The sequence below is a fragment of the Lygodium microphyllum genome, chromosome 29, assembly GCF_053477565.2.
Source record: "Lygodium microphyllum isolate KBCC chromosome 29, Lygodium_microphyllum_v1.1.10, whole genome shotgun sequence".
NCBI lineage: Eukaryota > Viridiplantae > Streptophyta > Polypodiopsida > Schizaeales > Lygodiaceae > Lygodium > Lygodium microphyllum.
This window is the reverse complement of record NC_141163.1, coordinates 111,357,466-111,384,778: the sequence shown is the minus strand read 5'-3', so window position 1 is coordinate 111,384,778 and position 27,313 is coordinate 111,357,466. Positions and strand designations below refer to the sequence as shown.

The window sequence follows — 27,313 nt, the reverse complement described above, 5'->3', positions numbered from 1 at the left end:
CCTTTGTTCTATTTCCATAGATTCTTGGATAGGTTCAGAGAGCCCTAATACACTTCATATGAAGGGTATCATTCATGGAAAGGATGTATTTATCTTGATAGACAATGGCAGTACACATAGTTTTGTGAATAAGTAAGTTGTGGACATGTTAAATTGTTTTTCCATTGATTTACAGTAGCCCCCCATAAGAGTACAAGTAGCTAATGGTGAAGAGAAAATCAACACTCAAATGTGTCCACAATTTCCCATACAGTTAGCTAAAAATTATGAGGCTTTGGTGAACCTAATTACTTTGGAAATGGAACCCATCGATATTGTGCTTGGGTGTGATTCGCTGATGACTCTAGGGAAGATTGCTATGGATTTCTTGTAGTTATACATGAAGTTTACCATTGATGGGCACCCTATCCATCTGCAAGGAATCCCTCGTAAACCTAAATTTTAGCCTATCACCATAAAGCAGCTTAAGGAGTTTAAGAGGCATTCTCAATTTTTTTGTTTTACACCTAAATAAAGAGGTTGAGGATGAGTCTAGGAATTCAACTAACCATCCAACTTTGAAGGCTCTACTTAAGGAGTACAGGGACTTGTTTGAAGTGCCTAGTTTATTACCTCCCAAGAGAGTAGTGGATCACCCTATAGATTTTGGAGCCACATTCAAAGCTAGCCAATAAGCCACCCTATAGATTGTCTAAATGTGAGTGTGAAGAAGTGGCCAAGCAAATCAAAGGGTTTCTAGAGATGGGGTTCGTTGAGCCTAGTTCTTTACCTTATGCATATTCGATCCTGTTAGTGAAGAAGAAAGATGGATCCTTCAGGATCTGTATTGACTATAGGGATCTATACAAGACCACAATGAAGAACATGTATCTGATTCCCAGAGTTGATGGTTTGTTTGATGAGCTCAGGGGGGCTAGATTCTTTACCAAAATTAACTTGAGATCAGGATATTATCAGATCCGTGTGTGAGAGGGTGATGAAGTTAAAACAGCCTTTAAAACTGATGGTGGGTTATACCATTTATTGGTGATGCCATTTGGGATTTTTACCATTGCTCCAACTACCTTCCAGAGTCTAATGAATAAGATCTTATAGCCTTCCCTCTTTCAATTTGTCCTTGTTTTCTTTGATGACATACTAATTTGCAGGAAGACACTACATGATCATTTGTTACATATGAGGAATGTTTTTGATGTATTGAGGCATCATCGACTCTTTGCCAAGGAGATAGTGTTCTTTTATAGAAGTAGAGTACTTGGGCCATATTGTTAGTGAAAAAGAAATGTAGATTGATCCTAAGAAGGTGTAGTGTGTCAAAGATTGACCAACACCTACTACCACTACTTCACTTAGGGGATTTCTTAGTCTATCATCGTTCTATTGTAGATTTATTAAGCATTATGCAACTTTAGTAGCTTCTTTGACTAATAGGTTGAAGAAGGAAGCCTTCTTCTGGGATGTACTTATAGATTCTAGATTCAACTAGTTAAAGAAACTTCTCACTTATGCTCCTATTTTGGTATGCACAAATTTCTCTAGAGACTTTACCATATAGTGTGATGCTAATGGCTGTGGCACAAGAGCTATATTGCTACAGGAGAATGGAGTTATTGCATTTGAGAATCACAAGCTTACAAATAACAAAATAGCTATGATGTCTATGACCAAGAGATATTGGTTATTCTTCATGCGATAAAGAAGTGGCATCGATATTTGTATGCCAGTCGATTTGGAGTTCAGAGTGATCATAGGGTCCTAAAGTACTTCCTTACTCAATCAAATCTTACCTCTAAGTAGCATAGGTGGGTGGCTACTTTGCAAATCTACAATTTTAACATCACTCATATAAGGGGTAAGGACAATGTGGTAGTTGATTCTCTTTCCAAAATGTGGGCATATCAGGTTTCACCTATGACTGAGCTACATAGTGATTGGATTGAGAAGTTATAGGAGACCTATCTTTTAGATGATGAGCTCACTCATGTATTTCAAAAATTACAACAAGGTCTCATGGAGAAAAATTCACATTAGTGATTGGATTGAGAAGTTATAGGAGGCCTATCTTTTGGATGATGAGCTCAGTCATGTATTTTAGAAATTATAGCAAGGTCTCATGGAGAAAAAGTCACATTATTAGCTTAAAAATGGTCTAATTTGGCTTAATGGCAAGATTGTTGTTCCCTCTACTTCTTTCAAGCTGAAAATTATTGAGGAGTTGCATTTTTCGCCTATAGCTTGACATTTTGGAGTATTTAAGATATATAATAAGATCATTAAACTTTTCCATTGGAAAGATTGTGGAGAGGTGTTAGGGATTTATTGCTTCACATGTGGCTAGTCATTTCATGGAGCAAATATTTAGATTATATGGATGACAGTAAAGTGATTGTGCATGATAGGGATACCCAATTCATAAGCAACTTTTGACAGGTAGTATTTAGCTCAATGGGTACTAAGTTGGCTCCTTCTATATCCTATCATCCACAGAGACTGATGGCAAGATAAAAATGGTAAATAAGTGGTTGGAGACTTACCTTTGCCATTTCTATCGTGATGTGTAACATGTGTGAAATTCATAGTTGCATTTGATGACCGAGTTTGTTTATAATAACTCTACTCATACTAGTATTGGAGTTTCACCCTTTGAGGCTATGTATGGTCACAAGGTGCCCTTATCCCCACAGCCATTTTTAATGAGAAGATTAACCCTCATGGAAAAAGAGAAATTAGAAAGAACACAGACCCTTCTACAAATATGTAAGATGAATCTTAGAGAAACTCAAGATCAAATGAAGATGTATACTGATGACAAGAAATAACCTTTAGAGTTCCAAGAGAGAGAGAGTTGGTTTTTCTTAAAGTACCCAAGTCTTGTACTCTGCTTTGCGGGATGGATCCAATAACAAACTTGGTCACACGTTGTATAGACCCTACATGATCTTGAACTATGTTGGAGACTTGGCATATCAATTGAAACTTCCCTCTTCCACTAAGATTAATAATGTATTTCATGTTAGTTAGCTCAAATCTTTTTATGGTACTCATGTGAAAATAGTTGATGAGCTACCTCCTATGGATGAGGAAGGTCTTATTCAATACATCCCTGAGGAGATCATAGGTCAACATGAAAAGAAGCTTCACTCTCATTCTATCATTGAGTATTTGATCAAGTAGAGAGGTTTGCTACTTGTGGAAGCTTCTTGGCAGCCAGATTCTACATTGGATGAGTTTTCCTACCTATGGGATGCATTGGCTGATGAGGCATAGTCAATAGGGGGTGCCAATTGCGGCATAAACAAGGCCTAGACAACACTCTGTTTTAAAATAGTTTTTACTCGACCTAATTTTTAGAAATATGCCACCTATATAAAGTCAAACTACTCTTCATTATTTATGTTTTGACATATGGCATGCTTCATTTGGATACTTCTATCAGAAGATATAGCAGTTTTTGTTCAATAGGACCTATTATTACACCAAGTTGTCTATTCATTACAGAGTTTGTTTCTTGAGGATCTAAAGGCTCTAATTTCTTTTTGAAGACATTTGGATTATATATATGATAGAGGCTTTCCTTTATGTCTTCATTTCACTCAATAAATCTCAATTTCTTCATTCATTCGCCATATTTTGCCATTGTAAATTTGTTTTTCTAGGCAAAAACCTTTGAGAAGGGATGGATTGTAAGAAGTTGGGAAGACATATGTTTTAGTGAGAGAACATTAATAATACCTTGTCACACTAGCATATGTATAAAAGGTGTGAGACATGTAAATTTTTACATCTTTTTGTAATAATATAATTACTATCTCCCATCTCATCTCCTTGTTCTTTGCAGCTTTCATGGCTTTTCTCTCTTCTTTCCTATCTTTCTAGTCTTTCTCTCTTCTCGTCACTCATTCTCTCTCCTCTTTTCTCTCTCTTTTGCTCTCCTTTCTCTCACCTCTCAACCCTCTCCTCGACATGTTCAAAGTCTAATTTAAAAACTCCTTACCTATCAGTTTATGATGAATAAAGCATATCCTTTTCCTATTTAACTTGATAATTAAAATATTCTTAAAAGGAAATTATAATAATCCCTTCTATTTAATCCACATAATAGACTTGCAGATTTATGAGCAACCCCCTTCCCTCTCTTCTCCCCCTTCACCCCCTAGCTTACATCCCTAAAACACACAATTACAGAATCTAACTTTGCTAAAACCAATCTATCACATAGGGCTTGCCTATCCTCTATGCATGTATACATATGTGTGCCCACTTTGCCTATATGTGAGTGCTTGTGTGCTCACTTTGCCTATCTATGGGTGCCTACGTTCCCACTTTGCTTGTCTACCTTACTTATAGAGATACAACAAGGATACTAAATGTTTATATTCTTTTGAGTTTTTTTGTGTTTTTTTGAGATTTTTTTGTAGTCTTTATTTCCCAAACCTATCCTATATCCTATTCAATAATCTAACAAACCAATTCCTCATTGATCTGGCCTTCCTAATCTAGTTGTGTACATTTCAGAGTAAGCACATCTTAGACAATACTCCTATAGCACCACATGATAAGAGCACAAGAACCTCAATGGTTGATTCCATCCTCATCCCATCAAGGTCTTTATCCTATACACCTTCAAGGCATCTCAAAGGACATTAATATAAGTTTCTCTCTCCATCTGTTGCTAGCCTTCTTCATACAAAAGCCAATAATTGATAGAAAAATATGAAGAGAACAAATTGTACAAGAGAAGAGAATTCCAAAAATTTTACACAACATAAATTCGGGTGCAATCTCCCCATGCATAGGTGAGCACCTCTCCCATGCATGTATTTATAATATTCAATTCAGCTTTTGTACTTAAAATATATTGAACGCATTCTTTTTTAGTTCTTACCTTTCCTTTCCTTTTTCAAGAATTTCTTTTTTGCAAATAAATCAAACACACCCTATTCTAAATAGCTTTACAATCAAAAATAATATTTTATATATTTTAATAAATATATCCAAAACAAATCTATTATGCATATATACACACAAAGTCCTTGTGTTAATAAGCGCATACAAAATATAATATTCTTGATAATATTTTTTCATGCTATGAAGTATATAAATTCCACATATTAAAATGCATCTATCTATCATACATGATGTAATTAGTATCGCACGCACATGTTCACACAATAAGTCATAGATTATGCTAGCAAATAGACTAAATCCACAATAATCAAAATCATCTAAATTTTATAACTTTAGTAAATAAATATAATTCCATAACATTTCTTAGGTTTAAAAAGTAACTATTCCCAATTAATAACTCAAAGAAAAATATGTAAGGGTGGCCAACCACATGCATGTATTGTCTCCCACAATGAATTTGCATTGTATACTAGTGCCGCCTCCTATGATGAATCTGCACCATAAAATTCTAACTAGTGTTGCCTCTTATGACGAATTTGCACTATAAAGTTTCATGGATTCTACATGAAATATCGCCTCCTATGTGAACTTATGCCCATGGGATATTTAATGTGATTATGAAGATATGCATCTATTAGATTGTCATATGTTGAAGTTAGTACTAATTTTTGAATCACTAACTAATTTTTGAATCCATTGTGATTCTTCAATAGAATGCTTTTTGTACTTGATTAGATATCTATGATATTGATTTCTTATTCTAGTGGTGGTCTAATCATTGGCAAGGATTACTTTAGGAATTAAAATTTCAATATCTTTCTCTAACAAAGGAGGTTCATAAATTACATGAGTAACTGGAGGTGTTCCCTTAAATGGTTTTAACAAACTAATATGACAAGAATTATGTATTTTTCAATGAGGAGGGATGCCTAATCTAAGTGCATTTTCATTAATCTTGTGAACAATACAAAATGGATAATAATAACTTGGTGATAACTTAATTTTTGGATGTTGTAGCATACCTAGGAATCATGGCATCAAAAGTTTGAATTTCAATAATGAAAACATGATTTAAATACACATTTTTAATTCTATCAAATCCAAGCAAATGATGTGATGCAATATTTTCAATTGGCCTACGACTTAATACATTCGCGATCATATTAACATAACTTGGTTAATATTAGATCACAGGAAAATTTTGAATTTAAAAAGTCCATTTAATGTATCAATTAGAAATTAGAGATTGGTTCAACAAATGCTTTATGGCCTATTGATCAATTTTTATAAAAACCTCAAACCTTATAAGATAGTCTTTCCAAATATCCAAAGTATGACCTACAACTAATAATTCTTTGTTATAAATACTACAGTTTTATTTAGAAGGTTTCAATTGACGACGCGACTAACGACTCTTATAGGTAATAGGATGATAATTCTATATTAAAACATCACCAATGCTTAAACCATTAGCATAAATGATAACAAGAAAGAAAGGCTAGGAGAAATTGGGTAATTGAAGAATAAGTGCCTGGGTCAAAAGATATTTCAAAGTATGAAAACATTTTTTTTTACTAGGACCCCAATGAAAAACAATATTCTTTCTGAACAATATGGTCAAAGGCAAAGGAAATTTTTAAAAAATTCTACTAATTTTTTATTTCTTAAAATTATCAGGACAAGGAATGGATAATAGGGCACAGATCGTCAAGGCAGTGTTCCATGATGATGCTAAACCTCCCCAAGGTCAGCATGAATAAAACCTACTCCTAGGGGTTTTTGTTTCTACGTCGGCGAGTATGGACCCCAACCATGATACGAAAAGGTCTTGTCATAGGGAATTCCAATTGGGCAGGAGGAGGTGAGGATACTAGGGGGATTTGGTTACAAATTCCTTAGACTTTTATGAACTATCAATTACCCTTCAAGTCTAGATAGTATTCAAGAAGTCATGATACTAGTCTAGGGACTGAAAATCCAACTTATCTTTAAAAAGATCTAACTTCATGTACACTCTTGGGATTATGCCAATATGGTCTAAATTTTCGTGGGATCAATTGTGATACCTTTAGCAGAAACTATTTGATCCAAATATTCAATTTGATTTTGAAAGAATTAATTCTTATCAGGATTTGCATATGAGTGATTTTTGTGTAACAATGCGAAGATGCTTCTTATGTTTCTCTTATAACTTATTGAAAATGAGTATATCATAAAAGAAAACAATTACAAAACCCTAATAACACAAAAAAAAAATCATGCAGGCAAACATAGCTAGTGAATTAGTAAGACCAAAAGGCATAATAATATATTTGTACTAACCAAACTGTGTCCTAACTGTAGTCTTAAATATATAAAATGAATCCATGTGAATTCAATGATATTCCGATTTGAGATCCATGTTACTAAAAATTTTAATTTTAGCTCCTTTAAGTTGATCAAGCAAATCATCAACTCTACGAATAGGATACTGATTTTTAACAGACACTTTGTTTAAAGCTCGATAATCAATGCACATCATGTATGGTTATGTTTCTTTTCAACCAATAAGATAGGTGTACCAAAAGGAGAAGAGCTAGGACGAATTAAATCCTTATCTAAGAATTCAATTACTCGTCTTTGAATATCTTTTTGATGCAAAGGAATGTGTCTATATGGAGCTTTGTGTGGTTGAGTAACACTAGGAAAAAGTTTGATTTTATTATCTGATTCTCCTTGTGATGTGGCAACTCAGGTGGGTAATCATCCACAAAATAATGTTTATATGAATCTAAAAACTTTTTTTGTGTGGATGACAATCCAAAAGACTCAAACTGTTCAACTTTAGTTACAATAATCATACATGCCTTGTGTTGCTTTCAAAGTGCTCGCTTAGTTTGTGTATGACTAATTAGTGAAAATAATTCAATTTCAGGGTTGCTAGTCAATGAAATTATTTGCTCTTAGATACAATAATTATTGTGTGAGTGTGATAATCAATGGTAGGAATTGATGTTTGAAAGGCGTACCAAGGATAATGATTGATAGTTGAAGAGGTGCAACTGAAAATCATGTTCCTCTTTATATGTATCCATTGAAATATCTAACCCCTTTATTTTTCATGTTTCATCATATCTAATGCCTTGAAATGCATATTTAACTTTATACAATGAAAGACTAGTTTCTAGTTGCAACCTCTTAACCAAATTTTTCAAAATAAAATCATGAGAACTATCATCATCATGCAAAATAGTCACATCTGAATCATGCACAAAACCTTTCATCTTGAATAAATAATGTAAAGAGATAGGTGTACCTAAGTTTCCTTCAATCATTGCTTCTTGCTATAAAATGTATTGATAGTCCAGTCAGGAGTGTAGTCATTTATCTCCTCGATATTGTGAAATTAAGCTATAATTTGATTGGTGTTGGGTGGTAACAGAACTCAACAATCCAATTAGTAATGTCCAAGTTTTCCACAATGATAATAAGCAAACTTGGGCTTTTATTTTGCACATTAATATTTACAGCTCAAGGCTTTACCATGTTGTTTGAATACCTTTGCACATTGCCGATTCTTGGTTGAAAATTAAAAGACCTACTAGGTGGAAAATAATTAGGGCAATAATGCACAAAAGGTTTCTTCAAGTTACATGTGTTGTTGAAGGTGCAAGTTATATTAGATTGTTGACCGTGAAGCATCTAGGAAATAGATTGAAATTCTTTCTCGATATCATGGGTATAAGAAATAGCTTCATAAAGAGAAGTGGGTTTAAGGAATTCAATTTAGCTTGGATACCAAATTGAAGGCCATACAGAATTTGCATTGCAATATGCTCTAGAGAACTTCCTCAAGCATTCACAATCGCAAAAGCCTTTACCAAAATCTTTCCATGTAGATAGACACATTATCACCTTTTTGCCAAGATAAATTAGACCAATTATGCCTTGTTTGAAGAGGAAACTAGGGCGGAAGGAAACATTATTTCCCCTTTTCTTGAAATTTGATCCACGTCTTCGGTGCTATAGTGAAGGACATTCTACCAAAGCAAAGCTATATCCGTCAAATAATTGGTTGCATACTCGATTTTATCCTTCTTGGAAAAAGCTTCATTGTTGAAGTAATCATCGAACTAGCTCAACCAAGACAAAAAAATTTGACATTCTTTTCTTTGTTTAAAAAAACTAGAAAGACTTATGACTTATTTTTTGGTCCTTCTTGATTCGTTGTGTATCAAATACACTCTTTAAAATTTGAGCAATATTATCATCTTCATTTTGAGCTGCTAAATTTTGTTGACCTTCACGCTCATGAAGCTCTCTTGTGACTGTGTTCAAATTATGCTAAAGAAGTTTGATTTGTTGTTGCAAAGAAATTTTTGGAAGAGGTGATCCCATATTCTCCATATTAACTTTGTCAATGTTTGAAGGTTCTGCTGTGGTAGAACAAATTCTGTGCACAAGAAATAGCCTTCAATAAATCCCACATAAATTTACTACATATGAGCACGGTCTTGATTGCAAAATATTCATTGTACTTCTCTGCATAGGAGAAAAGACTAGGAGAAGTCATTTCATGTGTCGAAGAATGGATTAGGAAGTTTCCTTGCGTAGGAACAATGCATGTGTATGGCAAAAAGTCAATGGCAAAATAGAACAATGGAAAAGGGGTCTTAGATAATGGCCCTCCCCCTTTAAAAATTTTGTGGCAATGCCCAATAAGCTTGTTAAGCTTATAAGCTTAAAGTTAAAACTTTTAGCTTTAACTAGCCAGTGAATAATGCAGAATCGATGGTAGTAGGCGTCTATTTGAGGCAGCAAGTTGAGAGCAATTAGAGGGTGGTTTGGAGCTCATCTCCTCCTCTGGATTGAATCAATGTAAATGTCATAAATTTTTTGAATAAATGTAATTCGATAACACCTTTACTATTAAGCAAGGGTTGCATAAGAAGAAAAGAACCAAAGAGAGTAGTACGTTAAGTTTGTGCACACATGAATAGCTTGTTTCATTCATTTTTATGCCTTACACTAAGGTTATTAGACCTAGTCTAGGCTCAAAAGGAGTGGAATACTTTATTGCAACCCTCACATCCTTTGCAATACAAACACATCTATAGGAAATATTACAATTTTCATGGAAGCCACCCCAGCTCTCATAAAAATAATACAAATATAAATTACCATTTCTAGTCCTTCTCTTTATATCGTTGAGCTCATCTCTATGTTAGTGAGTTATTTCCTTGTAAAGCTCACTAGAAAGTCCATGTTGTGTTTGCCAAGCTGGCATAGCATTATCCTGATGCATCAATATGTACATGAAATGTTATTATCCAATTTGGGGCTCATGAGATGGGTGCTATCATAAAATGTTGTGTTTGCCAAGCTGGCATAGCATTACCCTAATGCATCAATATGTACATGAAATGTTACTATCCAATTTGGGGCTCATGAGATGGGTGTTATCATGAGAGCCTTCTTCAACACTTCATAAGCCACTTGGCATTCCTCATTCTAATTTGAGATAATATGGAGTTTTTAGTGGGGCTCACTATCCAGGCATAAGTGCCTATATTACCTAATATGCCCTAGGAAGCATTGGATCCCCTTGGGATTAGTTGGTGGTGGTGCATATCACCCATATCTTTGCCATGTCTTTTACCATGCTCAACATGGTCTCCAAGATGAGTCCATGTGTAATAAAGATAATTTTTTACATCCATGAAATACTCATGAAATATTGCAAAAGCCATGATCAAGGTAACCGTAGGTAATTCTCAAGTTTATATGCTAAATAAATATTATAAGAAAAATGGATATGACAGTAAGATATCCACCTCTTGCGATGGTGAAGGTACTCACCCTTTAGCTATGGTGGGATGTCCAAGAATAGAAGTCCTCAAGAAGGAAATTTGACTAATGGCAAAAAGATTCTCATCATTTAAATTCCAGCCTTTTATACCCATCCCAAGTCCTCATGAATATTTTTCCCTAAACTAAGGTTACAAGGGCACTTATTGGCTTTATTACAAACCATCCCCTAAAAAGCTATCCTCAAAGCTTACAAATTTTGAGAGAATTTACAATGAATAGTTCAAGGATAGCTTAGTGGCATGTAAACCCATAATGAAGTATAAGTCCATGCTAAAATAAAAATCTTCATGCCAAAGAAGATATCTTCAAGTAGTGAAAACAAGTAAAAGAATTTAGTGAACTGCTATAGGCTATCAAAAACATGGTTTCCATCAAAATTTGCCCATAATTTGTGATAGAGAAGTTCGATTGACATGAATGAAGTATCGCTATAAAGTAGACACCATAAGAACCTGTAGATGTCACATAAAATTCAATCTTTGTTTCAAAGAAGACAATTTAATTCATTTATTAAAAAAATCATACAAGAAGCTATTCAATGTCCTATAATTGTATAAAGTACATGAAAGCTGCATTAAATGTGTCTTCTTTAGAGGGAGAGATGAATATAATGAAGAATGAATTTGAAAGATGCATTTTAGACATGACAAAATGGTTGTCAATGAAAACAATAATCCCCAGGTTCAAATGAGTAAACATGAAAGTAATTATTGCATTTAAGATATCCATGTGTATCATCCATAAAAACACGCATTCCATCACTAGCGGCCAAATCAAATGGAAAGCCATCCATTTGATCAAAGAATTCTTTGTTGTTGGCATTATCCATTGTTGGGTTAGCTTCAATATGAGACAAAGTGCCTCCATGAGAATCTTGTTTATTTACATCTTCAATGACTAGCATACTAATCTCCGCATTTCAAGCTTTGCAACTCTTCTTATGATCTTGAGACCATTTTTCTCCATATTTAAGACACAAACCACATACATTTCTCTAAGCTTGTCATTGGATAAAAGCTTATTGTTAGTACTCTTCGTGGTGAGTTTTGAGCTAGTTACAGCCTTAGTAGAATGCCTTTTACTTTAGCTATAGATATGTAATTATCTCTGTATTTTGGAATATAAACAATGAGATAAGTAGGTACTTTTTTGTGATTACTGTTATAGGTGCTTAATCCCCTATTTTCTTGGCTAAAACCTTCTCTTAAATGGCTAAAATTCTAGAGTGTCCTTGTAGACTAATTTGAGGAAAGATTACCTACATTTTTAGGCTGAAAACTCATTGTTTCCCTCTATATTTTTGCCCATACCTTTTAGCAAGTTGTATGGCCTCATGAAGAGTCTTGGGCTACATAGCACTAGCTTCCAATTGAAGATGAAGATCACGGCCATAAATGTATTTATCCAATTTGGTGAGATCCGAAATCCCTTCTATACACATTGATAAATTGACAAACATGTTAGAATACTCCCTAATAGACATTCCTCTATTTCAAATCATACCACCTCCTTTGCAACTTCTATTTTTCTATGGAAGAATACACCAAGCATTGCCATCTTGAAGTCTTTCCAAGATCCAAACTCTTCCCCAATCTTTCACATGTACCTCCATCAAGTGTTGGGCTACATAATAAATATGTGCTCCATCGCTCCTAGGGTAGAGTGTAAAGTACATTTCCAACTTATTGATCCACTCCTTGCATTCCATAGGTGAAGAATTATCTCCTTCGAAATTTGGAATGTTGATTTTCTCTTTGTACTCCAGGTCATTGTAAGGTGGTGGTGGATTTGTATTGTGTTGTTGATACGATTGTTGTCTCCATGACTCTTTATTCTATGAATTTCGCCAATAGGAGGGCTGCCCATTTTGGCTACTACCAAACAGGCAGAATGGGAAAATCATTGTAAATAAATTTGCAAAATAATAAATAAATATGTTTGGCCAAAAGACTGTTTTCTTTGTCTTTGTGTTGTGCCATAAAATTATGCAAAGGAACCTGTGATAATGGGTTAATTAACGAAGCTGCTTCTATATGCCATAACTTAATGTGATAGATAATTAGAAAACTAAAGAAAACCATTTATGGGAAGTGGGTGGGCCAGATCCATCCTACGAATGGGTGGTCCTGGTAAGTTGGGAGCTTCTCTCAAGAGATTGAACGAAACGTTAATTAGGAATAATTAGATAGAGCCGAGCATTGACTTACCTAGGGTCAGGTCTTAAAATGTTGATTAGAAATTATCTTAGGGGAAAGGTGCGGCAGTTGTGCCAGAACTCCGTTAAGGTTCCATGAATCCTAACCAGTTACTCGAAAAAAACATTGCACTCCATGAACCAAGGGTAACTACAATCGCTCTAGTCCGACGAGAAGCCCTTGTGGGACACCTCCAATGGAGCTAGCTAATGTATCAAGACCTCGGTTGCAAAATTAGGACCTCGAACTTGCAGGTTGATCCTCATGGGGATGGCCAATACCTTCCGTTACGCGGTGGAATTTGGGAAACCTAGACAATAGACCCCATGCATTCTTGCAAGTGCCGAGCGAAGCCATCTAGGATAGTTCCCCGACGAACCACTAAAACGTGCTGTGAGGGAATTGTTAGGCAGGTACGTGACATGAGATGTGTGAACGGAGAATTGCACACACAAGTTGGGCTTCTCAAAGCACAAAGCACACTTTGTTCTTGTGCATGGTACTATAAGACTCCATGGCCTTCCTTCTTGCAGTATGTCGACACAAGGCGGGATGTACTATTGCACCATCAATTGCGCACAAGGCATAAAAACTTCACACAAGTGGCATTGATGATTAAATCAATGGGTGTCAAGATTCGGGTTGCCCTCCTGTATTTATCACCAGAGTGTGAGATAAAGGGGGGACTGAGCGTGATTGATTTTCCCTTCAATCAATTTAGAGGTGAGATTTGAGGGACATTACGACATTGATGCCATGTACGTTTTTGTCTCTCTATGGACACACGAGACAAGCCTCTGCCAAACATCATCACATGACACATCACTCTATTCTGTACACTACACTATAAGGCTCTTTGGCCTTTCTTTTTGCACTTATGCCAAACAGGTTGGGACACACTGATGCACCATAAATTGTGTATGTTAGCATACTTCCTTTGCATCATTTCCCTTTTCGATTTTTAAAAGAGGCGTGAGATATGGGTCCCATTCCACTCCTCTCTAAGCAATGTGAGTTATGGGGCAAGTGACTAGTCTATCATCCTAGTACGAGTGATTGTCAAGATTGAGTGTTATATTCTTCACCATCGACGGTTTATTAGGTCTTCCTCACCACCAATGCTACCTCCCTGGATGTTGCTACATGGTCCATGCCGCCATGATGGAAGCATACAGTGGTAAATCGTGGTACCTCCTGTGGATGAGTTCAACTCCCAACACGTCTTCGACAATCTCCATCGACTAATTGAACAATCTAAGTGTTTCTAGCCTACCTCTTCCATTTATTTATATGTTTGACATGTCTTAAGTGTGGGGATATAAGGGTACAGGTCATGATCATGTATTAGGCCCATGTTATTAGTCAAGCCAATTTGTTCACATTTAAAGTGTGGGGACGTGTCCTTGTGCATCTCGTTTGCATACATTCATAAGCACCCTACTAATTGATCCTTAAATATTATCTTGTTTTCTTTATGCCCCATTAAGGTCCATTCCTCACCCACCCGCCCTATTCTAACCCATTTCCACAGTCTTCTTTTGCCCTTTTGTTTGTTTTATCCTTGGCAAAGTAGCAAGCTAAGTGTAGAAAGACTTATAGAATGGATCACATCCATGACAGTCATCTTCAACTCTAGTATCCTCTTCTTGCCTACAATCATTTATTTGCCTTGTTCTTGGGTTGAAAAGTATCCCTAATTTTAGACAGTTATATACTCTCAAAAATAGTCACATTAAGTTGTGGAGTTGAAAATGGATCATGTGGGAATCTAATAGAATCATCAATAGGTTGAGGTTCATGCATCAAATTATCCAAACCTTTTATGACAGCAATCAACTCATCAAACCTCCTATCCATCTTTGCCAATGTATTTTTTAGTAAATATATGCCCCCAAGAATCCCCACATTTGTGTGATTCAACTCTTTGGACAATTGTTGGTAGTCATTTGATCCTTGAGACACATTCAATGTTTCATCCTCTTAATGACTATTTTGAGCATCTATTGCACTTATACCTTTATCCTCGTGGCATTTGTTTAGTCCAATATTGGATCCATTTGGCTCTAAATTATGTGCTCTCACGTCCTCATTTATGGTTTCCATAATTTGGTCTTTTCTTTTGTTTTTAGCCACGTATGCTATTTGTTATCCACAATGACCAACATATAAAAAATTGGCAATATCTTTTGATGTTGGTGTCTATTTGAAGAGATTTTTAGCTTTATATATCCATGATGAATTCCTCTAGCCATGTACAATCTCTATTTCACGTTAGAATCGCAATGACCTATTCTGGAACCAATTTTCCTAATCTATGATGAACCCTATTTGGGCCCAATCTTAGCATGTAAACCTTTGTGTGACTTGTAAGTACCCTATAATAACATGTAGTACTTGTGGGAGAAGGCTTTAACACCTTAAAACTTTCTCTTGGCCCTGTAATGGTTGATAGTGCCTACAAGGAAGGCTTTGGCACTTGTATGACCTATTTTGGGCCCTATTTTAATAAAAAGATCCCTGTAAATGAGAGTGTGCTACTGAATACCAAGGAATCACTGAATTAGTCCTAAATCAGGGGCAATTTATCCCTAAACCTACAAATCTTATGGGCTGTGAATCACCAAGGGCTTGCAAAGTTCCTCTTGGGCCGGGATGGCACACCCCTTCAAGGTCATAATCAGTAAGGGAGGGTCACCTCTCTTTTGGCTTACCAACTCGCCTAACATCTATTTTTCCTCACATGAATATACATGTCAAATACATTCTAAGTCTAATTAAACATGGATGAAATGTAGGCTAAAAAGATCTTTGTGATCTTCAATGATATGCAAGGATTGATAGGTACAAAAGGGCTGAAATAAAATGAAAAAGGGATAGGGAATTACCCTTCAACAACAGTGACTCACTACTTTATTGCATTTCCTACTTACCATCATGATTATATTTCAATCTTAGTGATCCATGAATCACATAAACAAAGCAAGACCAATGTTAGGCATAAAATTATTTCTATAGAGAAATTAGAGCATTGGAATTAATGGGCGGGATAGGGGAATGCAAGCATAACACAATGAGTCCTAAGAAAGACCATATATGCTATCCAATGTAAAATTTGATGATAGATGCCTCTTAATCCCTCTTTTCAGTAAGTGGATAAGCTAAACAAATGGATGGAAAGAGAGATTGAAGAGAGTAGACCCAAATGTACCTCTTATTGAGTATTGAAGAGTGTTGATGGAGAATCAATCGATGAATTACCCTCCCTACTCCCGTCTTCTGGGTCACTATTCCTCGATCGGCCGCATCCCATAAAATTTGCCACACTTTCTTGAAAGAATTCAAATTTTCAATGCTTGCTATAATGATAGCCTCTTGCCAAGATTAATCACTATTTTGATGAAATTCCTAATTCTTTAAGTACTTTTGAATACTATATGATGTCTACTATTGTCCTTAATAGAAGGAAGCTCCAAATATTAATAGGACGAACTAGCGCTAGTAAACTAAGTGCTCTTTGGCCTTAATCACACTTCTAGAAGCATAGAAATACTAAAAGGCCCATCAAATCCACAAGAAATACTAAAAGGTACACTCGTTGAAGTTTTATGAAGCAAAAGCACCTTCAATAGAGCAAAGTACTTGAATATTTATCCAATATACCACGGCTATCCTATCTTGAATTGGTTTTAAGAGGGCTTGAATAGGGTGGAAGAATGAAGATGAAGCCTTGAATGTCAAGAAATAGAGCTTGCTATGGCTCTTGGCAATGATTAGAGATTGTGTTCAAGAGTATAGAACAAAGTTTGAAGATTAAATGATAAAGATTAGAGGTTCTCACTATTGTTCTATATATTTTAGTATTAAAAAATGAAGAAATGAAGGCTTCAAGATGGAGTATGGCCTTCACAGCTTGTTGGAATGGCATAGAATGACCTTGATCCAGAAGTAGATGGCATCTATTGCTCCAAATCATGGAGAAGATGAAGATGTTTAATGTTGTTCATACTTGTATTTAGTGCACATTGCATTTATATTGTTGCTGTCCATGTGGCATTTCTTCCATCATCAATGGCTACCAACAGGCTCCAAATGATATCTAGGATCAAGGTTGACAAGCCTTTTGAGCAACAGCAGCTGGAAGCTTGAAGAAGAAAAGGGGAAACCCTGTTGTGTAAAGTAGAAGAGGTTTTTCCTTCTAGCCTCCTCTTTTATCCACCACAGACCTCTAAAATGCCTTGGAAAATATAGTAATATGACAAGAAGATTGCCATTTTAGTCCAAATCTTATCCATCTCCTTCAAAATGACCATGGTTTACTCTCGCAAAACCTACCTAGTTACGATTACACAAAATAACCAAGCAAATACTAGATCATCAACTACTATAACCAATCTTTCATGCACATGGCCAACAATGAAGCTTGAAAATAACTTCCCGATTGGATCAAAGACTTGCTCTAATACCAATGTAATAAACTTTTCACAGCCATGGAATACTCATGAAATAATGCAAAATCCATTATCATAGTAACCATATCTAATTCTCAAATTTATGTGCTGAAGAAATATTACAAAAATAATGGAGATGACAACAAGATACCCACCTCTTGCAATGGTGGAACCAGGTACTCACCCCTTAGCTATGGTGGAGGCCATTTTTACAATCTATCTTTGAAGTCCATACACATCATCATATGCTAGAGCTTGGCAGGTGCATCAATGAAGTCAAACAGCACAATAAATGGTATAATTAAAGGTTGGATTGAGGAGATTTAAAAGGAGACATAATAGGTGGCACACCTTGACGAGACCAATGCAATGCATTGTGTGAAGGAGGGAACCATTGACAGGAGTAAAAGCAAAGGGAAGAGGGGGGAGACAATGTAGAAGTGTGGAGGGGAAGCAATTGAGGGAAGAGGATGGGAAGCAATTGGGGGAAGAGGATCAACACGATAGAGAAGGGTGAAGGAGATGGCGAAGGCATGGAGAGTGAGGAGAGGGCAACATTGGAGACTTTGAAGTGAGATGAGCAATGAGAGGCAAAAGGAGAGGGGAGAAGAGTAGTAGGAGCAATGAATCTACTAATGTCAATCACAAAATTAATAACTAGCAAACCTCTCTTTTATTTTGGGAGACATTGCAATTTACAAGTATGCACTTCCTTGTGCATGAATTATTTCATAGAGAGGACTATAGCTTTAGTGCTCAATGGAGCTGAGCATCAATGGATATACCAAGGTTTTAGAAATGGTTGTTGCAAAGCCTTGCTATGCAATGAGAAAAGAAGCTAAGAACGTCAATGGAGAGATGGAAGTCTAACATATGAACTGACCTGAAATGGAGCAAGAGATCTCTCTAAGTGGTGCAAGGGATCTCTATCAAGGATACACCCTTTCTCTCCCTCTCAACACCCTCGAATCAAGCTATTCTCATCCACTATGGTGCGTATTACTACAACTTTGCAGTCATATGGGAACATGCAACATTGACTCTCAACTATGTTCAAGTTAGTACTATTTCAATAGGTTACTTGGAACAGATCCTAAAGGAGGGGAGGGGAGGTGAAGTATTTATTAAGATAGCATGATACATTGTGCGAAGGAGGGAAGTGGGAGGAGGAAAAGAGGGGAAAAGGAGGAAGAGAATGCAAAAGAATGGACAGATTCCAAGGGAAAGAGGACAAATATTATGGAGAAGGTTGAAGGAGATCCTGAAGGAGGGGAGAAGAAGGAGAGTGCAATGGGTGGAGATCTGAAGGAAGATAGGAGGTGATAGTCTGAAGCAGAGGAGGAAAGCTTAGGAATAGTGATGAATGTACTAATGTCAACCACAAAACTAACAAGCAACAAAACCCCACCCCATCCCCCCTTGATAGGCCCTAGCACACATGTTTATTGACTAAGAAGAGAGAGTGTGGAGTTGTTCATGTGGGGTTTTCTCACGAAAACTGTTTTCGATGAGAAGAGCTTCTAGGTTTATTATTGTTAGCCTTTAAAGGAATTGGCAATAAGGACTATGTTTGAGACTATCTTTAAAGCCTTAAAGAAAATATAGCTTTTGAAGCTATGTATAATCACCACTAAGGATAATGTTTATAACTTTAACATTAATACATAACTGCATCATAAAGAAAAATTATTTTTGATGAGATTTTTGTGTAAAATTAGTTTGTATTTTTTATTCAAGCCACATGGGGGGGTCATTTAAGATGCCCCAACCTTTCAAAAAAAGTGCTTTAAAAAAATGGTGAACCAAGAAGGCATCTCACCCAACAAGGCTCCTTGTTTATGTTGGTGTTTTCCTCCGTATATCAAGCCATGGCTCCTTTTGGTCTCTCAAGGCCCTTTCCTCCCGACTTACAACTAGATTATGCCTATATTGGGTTACTGTGCATTATAGTCGATTGTGCAAATTTACTTGCAACTTTCATGCAATTGCCATGTTCATCAACACAAACACTAGCCTAATAAAAAGTACATTCTTCTTAGGAGTTAAAAGAAATGTTGAAGGCTTTCTTGATTTTAGAATGAGCTCTAGTGGTTATTAGTACTTTGATTGAAGACTGTACATCCTAAGCCACAAATTATACGCAATCTAAAAATCAAGGTTGTTTCATTCAAGCCACATGGGGGTCTTTAAAAAACACCCCAATCTTTTTGAAAAAATGTGCTTAAAAATAGTGACAAACCAAGAAGGCATCTCAACCCAAAAAGGCTCCTTGTTTGTATAGGTGCTTTCCTCCTTATCTTAGTCCACGATTTCTATTGGTCTCCAAAGGTACTTTTCTCTTGACTTGCAACTAGATTATGCCTATATTGAGTTGTTGTGCAATACAAGTGGTTGTGCAAACCCACATCCAACTTTTATATAATTACCGTGTTCATCAACACAAACATTAGCCTAAGAAAAATCACATTCTTTTTAGAAGGAATTTAAAGAAATGTTGAAGACTTCCTTGATTTTTGAATGAGCTCTAATGGTTATTGGCACTTTAATTGAAAATTGTAAATCCTCAACCAAGAATTATACATTTATTGAAAATCAAGGCTATTTTCTTCAAGCCACATGGGGGTTTTTAAAAACATCCTAATCTTTTCAAAAAACGTGCTTTAAAATAGCTACAAACCAAGAAGAAATCTCAACCCCGACAAGGCTCCTTGTTTGTGCAAGTACTTTCCTCCTTATCTTGGCCCATGGCTCCTAGTCTCTGGAGGCCCTATTCTCCTAACTTGCAACTAGATTATGACTATATTGAGTTGTTATGCATTTTACTTAGCTATGCAAATCTACCTACAACTTTTATGCAATTACCATATCCATCAATATAGATATTAGCCTAACAAAAACGCATTTCTTCTAAAAGGAATTTAAAGAAAAGTTGAAGGCTTTCTCAATTTTAGAGTGAGCTCTTGTGAATATTGGTACTTTGATTGAAGCCTATAAATCCTAAGCCACAAATTATATATTCTCCAAAAATCACAACTAGTTATTTAGTGAAAATCAAAAATCAATCCACATCACCTGAATTAGTTTCTAGGTTTGATTAAAAACAACTTGAAAAAACCCCACAAGAATAACTCCAATGACAACTTGCAAATTCACAAAAGCACACAAGTTGAAATCTTAGGTGGATTCCAATGTGCATCCAATAACGAAGAGAGAGGGAGAACTTTAAACTCATGGAAAGCTTCAAACCAATTTTTGAACAGCCACATGGGGTAACTCATTGGAGGTTTATATAATAGCCTCATTTTCTAGGTTCTACATGAACTCTTTTCCAAAGTTTTGAGTCTTGTGAATTAAGAGCCATCCACACTCAATTAAGTATATACTATGTTGACTCGTGCAACTCAATTGACTTGCCCATGTCCCAAACCTTAACAATCCCTTTTCATTAAGAACTCCCTTGTTCCATAAAAGCAAGATTTCATCTTTATTAAGACATGCATGTGATACCTTATTAATGATCCATTCCTCATTACAAGGAATGCCTACTTTTCCTAGAGCAAGCCATGGACTCACAAAGGCAATTTATGACATACAATTTTATTTTAAAAAAAACAATACAACACAATCCGTCTTTGCTAAAAGTAAGCCTCTTAAGTTAAACTCAACCTCTTAACTCAAGTTAACTAGAAGCACCTTTTGAAACAAGCTTCAATATGCCACCATACCATTCTAATAGCATATGCCCTAGTGAGCAATGTTAACAAACTAAACATTACAATCAGTTATTAATGATAAATAGACCTTATTGCCTCTTGCAACTTGCACTCCTTGCCCAAAAACTTCCATATCAATCAAAAATACAATTTGATTGGCAAACAAGGCATGTCATAAGAGTAAATAACAGCCAATGAAGAATAAAATTAGTGAATAGCAACCGATGATGGTAACATCAAATACCATAGGGATTGACCTTACATGTTTAGGGCTACACCATGCCCAAGTCCATTAACCTTGGCATGTAAAAACCTAGAGTAAAAGTACAACAGCCAGTCGCAATAAAACTTGACCTAGATCCCGCCCATGCCAACTCGGAAAGAGAGATGTTCAGAGGGGAGAAAGGTGAGAGAAATGAGACTTGAGGAGAGAACACAAAAAGTACCAATAGAGGACTGCCATGTCTTTTGAACTCCAGCTAGGGCATGGACTTAGACTTGAGAGAGAACACAATATGTACCAATAGATGACTGCCATGTCTTTTGAACTCCAGCTAGTGCATGGACTAAGCCCATTTTTTGGAGGTACTCCAAATGAACTGCTAAGGTTCAGACAGACCATCTACACATTATTAAACTTGACTGCACATACTTGTGCAAATAAAATTTACCTAGGCGTGTGTCTTGGCTCTTACAACTCAAAGTCACCATAGAGATGACGAGTATCCAAAAAGTGTGTATAGATTAATAGTAGTATGTACACTCAACACGAACTACTTCCCAATTTCTTAGCGAAGGGCTGTTATACAGCCTTTGATAGCAGACACCACAAAGCTACTACCTACCCAGCTAGTATACAAGTTGGAGAAAGATGTTTGACAAATGCAACAATGGGTCAAATGAACCAACTCATAGTGGGGCTGAATTACAGACTTTGATCAGCCACGATGATATCCTGTCCAAAGTCGAGTTGTTTGTAGAACTCATCTTGCACCTTCTAATGAGCGTATCACCCGTTGAAGAACACAACCAACCTCAAATGGAAGCTCCTGTATCACCAAGTGAGGCAGGTCCTGTAAACATACCATCAACCAACTACATTTGCCTGCCCTATGTATACATTGGTTTCCAATACTCTGACAGCATACAATGCACCTTGTTACCTAATACCTAAACATCACATCACGTACAGAATAAGGCAGCGACGTAGTGGTTAGTTTCTTAACCACCCTGCGATCGACTTTATTTGAAATGCAGCTGGCTGTGACATCTGTGTTTTGCCATGTTCAAACAGGTATAACGTCCGCCTTAGCATTGTCCTCACATCTCAAAACTATTCCCTCCATGGTAGCTGGCAAAAGACATCTTCCCCACTGACAACCAGTAGATACAGGTTCTGAAGGAGGCACAATCATCACAACATTCTCATTCCTTTGGACAATCCCCATAACAGTCACTGTATTTCCTTCTTTTATGTACCTGCCAAAGAATGCTGAGTCAGTCATTGTGACAGATGGGGATACCGAGTTAGTCCTTGATAATCTCAGATCAGATCAAAGCAAAGCCAAAGCTAGTATAACATACCCTTCCTTGAGCCTCATTGCACGATCATCACTTGATAGGTTACGTTCAGTTAGCCAACGCAGAAAACTTGGAGGGATCTCTCTGTTTTTCCTAGTAAACTCCAAAATCGTGTTCTCCTCCACATAAGGTGTCACAATCGCACCATAGCCAGCCTTTACCAAAGCCCGAAAGCCTGATTGGAAATCTGATATATAGAAATCAACTGCTCGGCGCTGCGAGCAAGGGTGCAAACAAACGAGTCTTTTAGAAATCAGATGGAGGGTGGATAGCTGGTTCCAAAAACAACAGCAAGAAAATACAAATATATGTCCGGGAGCAACAGAGACCTCTAAGTATCGCAAACCCCAAGTGAAAGTCCGATGCTTTGGCCTCGCAGGCTTTGCTTTAAAAGATCTATATTCGTAGAGCCCACATGAAGTATAAACACATCTGCTGACCCTCTGGAATGATGACTCAAGAGGAATGCTTCCACAAGTCACCACCTGCAATACATGAGAACACCAAGCATGAAGATAAAAGCAAACTTGGAAGGCATTCCTGGATTGCCTGCCAGAACTTTAAACATCCATGCCTCCAGAGATTGGACTACTTCGGTGGCGTTTGTAGGGTCGCAGCATTTCAGGAATCTCTCTCTAGGAACACAACAGAATTCACAATGTTGCTTTGGATTTAAGTTCATGATATACTCAAATCAAAAGACAACGCAAAAAGCTCAGAAGTACAAAGAGCCAGGAAGAACAGTCTCATGTTTATACACGGGAGTGAAGGTTAAACCAGCTCGAGTTTTAATACGATAAGTGTGGGAGACACATATGCCTCCAATCATAAGGTTTGACAATCAACCCAAACCAAAAAATAAGTAGCCTAACGATTAATTACCAAACATAGCAAACAAAGATGTTAAAAGCCACTCAACCAAGCGCAACCAGCTCAATGTTACCGGTGAACCATACAAAATCTGACTTTGCAAACTGTAAGCTCCAGCTGAATGTGATGATTCTAGAGTAACACACAACAGTGAGCAAGGCATTTTCTGCTGCAGCTTAAATAGATATTGCAGACAGCACTCATCAACAGATATGGTGGGCTCCAATTTGATATAAAGTCAAGAGAAAATCAGGGACTGTTGCCATTCCACAGTTACAATATGTGATTTGTGAATCTCTCACCTCAGGTGCTGGTCAAAGATGGATCAATGAAGCAAATGTAGCGCAATTGCTAGGCTGCGGATATCTTCGTTACCCTTAGGTTTAGGCTATGACAATGAACTGTTTACGCAAAACTGTTCGGGTTGCTTAAAGTTGCCCACAAATCACAAGAGAACTGCACTACACTCAGCCGAGCCAAAAGATGAAACATCCTTTCTTATCAAGCAAGAACAAGTACCTAAGCATCAGCAGGAAACTCACCCCAGTGACTTTAACATATTGCCCATCTTTAGCCTGGCCCAATCCAGCATCTGGATAATTCTCCACGAACCCCGTTACGGCTCCTTTTCCAATGCACGCGTTCCAGGTAAGGAGCATCATCACCATGGCAAAAAGGCATATGACAACAATCAAGAGGACTGCATTCTGAACAGCACCTAGAATGAAGCCACCTGCTACGAATCCAATCGCAAAGAGGGGTATAACTGTCCACAAGATAACCCGTGGGAAAGCCCTCTTAAAAGAGTAGCTCTTATCATGGCTCAAGATGTTGACAGCATGATTGTGGACAGCAGGGGTGGCGTTGGCAAGGGTGGCAGGTCCATGACTGTCAGTGGGGCCTGAATGCTTTCGGGAAGCAGAAAGAGGACCTGATGTTATGAGCCCTGTGGCTGGTAGGCTTGGAATCAAGGGACCCGAGTTCTGGCGAGCCATGCCTGGTGTGCCCCCGGAAGAAAGAGGGCCTGAGTACTTGAGATTCGCCGCTTTGGTATTGAGTGGATCACCATTCCGTGACAATGGGCCAGAATGAGAGACTTGTCGTGCTCCACCGCTCACAGAATAACCAGCTGCCTGAGGCCCAAGAATGCCTGCACCTTGCGGACCTGAGTTTGAATAGGTAGATCTCTGCGAAGCAACAGCATTGTAGTAGTTGTTCCCTGACAGAGGCCCCGAGTTTGATGAGGCAGATCGAAAAGAGCCCGGTCTTGCTGCCCCGCCTGGTATCGAGCCAGACTTCCTAGAAGACTTTGCCGCTTCGACCACTGGAATGTCAAACATCTTTCCAAGCTCCCCAGACTTCTTGATGTCACCCCCTGTATACGGCATGGCTGTAGAGGTCATGGACGGCGTTCTGTCCTTGCATTTGTCCGGCGCACCGGACACGTAGAGGCCATTGCTCAGCTGATGGACTCCTCTGTTGCTCCCCATGGCGGCTGTCTGCGAAAAATATGGAGCTAATTCGGGAAAATGCTAGACCATCTGTGTGGTCTTAGAGATGAATGGATGGTTCATCCTGGAGAAATGCAGGAGATGGGCAAGATCTCTCTGTCTTGGGCGCGGGGATGGGGGGCGGGGGATTCAGCCGAGGTGAAGGGGAGTGGGGAGGGCAGAGTGGGAATGCCAGAGATTGAGAGAGGGCTGCTGACGGGGAAGACAGAAAAAGGGCGCGCAGGTGTGGGACAGACCAAGGGCAGGGCCACCACAACCAACAACAACAACTACTACCTACTACAGGCAAGCAGCGAGACGAAGTAACGCAGGACCAACGCCACCACTACCACCGCCACTAGGACGACGACTACTAACAAGGGTTTTAGGAGGACGGGCGGGGGCTCCCACCACCCGCTATAGCGAAGAGGAAGGCAGTGCCTGTAAGGGATCAAGTCCGGGTACGACAGATATACTTAGAAGACATTTCTGTACGCTCATACTCCCATTGATGGCTCGAGAGTCTACAAAACTACTTCTTTTCTGTTGGAACCTGCTAAATCAACCTCATCATCATCATAGCCAACGGGAAAGAAGCATGCCATGCGCCAATGCCTGAGGATGACAAGTATGCTGTGATGTGAGGAGGGAGAAATACACAATAAACACCATCTTCTTGGAGCCCCGCCGTGCGTAGGTCTTAAGACCTAGGCATGGTCGCAGAAGTTAAAGTCCCGCCTCATATGACCGCAACGCTCTAACTCCAGCCCTATATTCACGAGACTTGGCGCAATCTTCCAAGGCAATCCATTTTTTGTGCGACTTCGAGCACCTAGCCCACTTGATTGCCATGTACGAGGAAAGGGAGTGTGAGGCTTGGGCAACCTATGTCTCCTCACCTCCTCCATGTAGGCTGTGCCTCATGGAGCAACCATCGTTTTTGTCGCTCGGCTTGCACGGTTCTCATTTTGAGCGAGGCAGCCAGGCCCCTTGTTCGGGGTTTGAGTCACCATGACTTCTTATGAGGAAAGGTGGGTTGTGAACCGTGTCGCCCCCGTGGCGCCGTATTCTAAGATGGTTGATTGTGGATCCTTGTGAGCCCGGAACTCTTCCGTGGCACGATCCGACGACTCCAAGTGCCAAGTTACCCTTATGCGAGTTAGAAAAACGCGTTACGCGTGCTGTGAGCGAGACGCAACGCGGGAGGGATATCAAGGGCGTAACAGCCCGTGATGTGACGTGACGCGATGCAACAGGGTCATGCCGTGACGCGACAACGTGTCGACTTGACATATCTTGCAAGTTGGCTTCTGCTACGTGTCCAGGACGCGACACGGTGCTGCGTGCCCGCGGGCCACGTTTCTTGTGCGGGTTTCGTGTGCAGACCTGTGGGACCAGGTATGCACCATCACACTTGGTATCAAAGCTACCTCCCACCCGACTGCTAGGGTGGTCAACATGGGTGGAGGCAAGTCGGCCAAGATTTCAGGCTATGAGTGTCTAGCAAGTCGAAACGTCAAGTCGACCTTGTTCAAGTTGCATGTGTTGAAAATGAGCTGTCATGTGAAATGAAGCAGGGTCGGGGCTACGTGCTACCACCCACAACTTGTCCAGATTTGTGAAGAGGTTGCTGAAGCTAATCTGTTTGAGCCTGAATCTATGCCTAACCACTGACAGTGAAGTGGAATGTTCATCTGTGCTGAAAATGGATCTCTTGGGGCTATGAGAGCCATAATATAAGACCAAATCTTGTTGGCGGACCAAAAATGAAGGTTGACGGGTTTATGCGGATCAAAGAAAGTGCAGTTTCGAGCAGATTAGAGAAAGTTGCTTAGCTTTTTTGCCATTCGGAGGGCGGCTTGTTGACCTGAAATCTATGCGAGCTGAAGATGGAGCTTGAGGGCTTAGTGTCTCGAGAGAAGACTCATGGGCCTAGCACGAGGATAAAGAAAGCGGGTACAGGAGGATGAGTAAAGAGGAAATCTTTGAAGACTCCCGGACCTAGCAGGAGTATAAACAACGCGGGCATGGTAAAGATGATAGGGTGTATCTAATGGAGTGGATGAGGGCCTATGGGCGAATTTTTAGTCTGTTGAATGAAACCCTTTATGTCTATACCGAAGACTCTTGAACCTGGTAGGAGAATAAAGAATGCGAGCTTATGGTGAGACCACTTGATGGAGGATGTGGATTGGAGATCTGTCAGATGAGTTGAAGAATGAGCCAAGAGGTGAAACGGAGCGGAGTATGGATGGCCG

The 27,313-nt window shown here is 38.4% G+C and overlaps 1 protein-coding gene across 1 annotated transcript; it reads right to left on the bottom strand.

Annotated features, from left to right (window-relative positions):
* Positions 1 to 21,311: 21,311 nt before the first annotated feature.
* LOC148011024 (protein SHOU4-like) lies at positions 21,312 to 25,725 on the bottom strand. Its single transcript, XM_087671311.1, has 4 exons — positions 24,108 to 25,725; positions 23,025 to 23,180; positions 22,699 to 22,910; positions 21,312 to 22,593 (listed from the first exon to the last, which is right to left on the bottom strand). Exons 1-4 carry the CDS (start codon positions 25,053 to 25,055, stop codon positions 22,401 to 22,403), a joined length of 1,509 nt encoding a protein of 502 aa, XP_087527437.1. The 5' UTR covers positions 25,056 to 25,725; the 3' UTR covers positions 21,312 to 22,400.
* Positions 25,726 to 27,313: the final 1,588 nt, after the last annotated feature.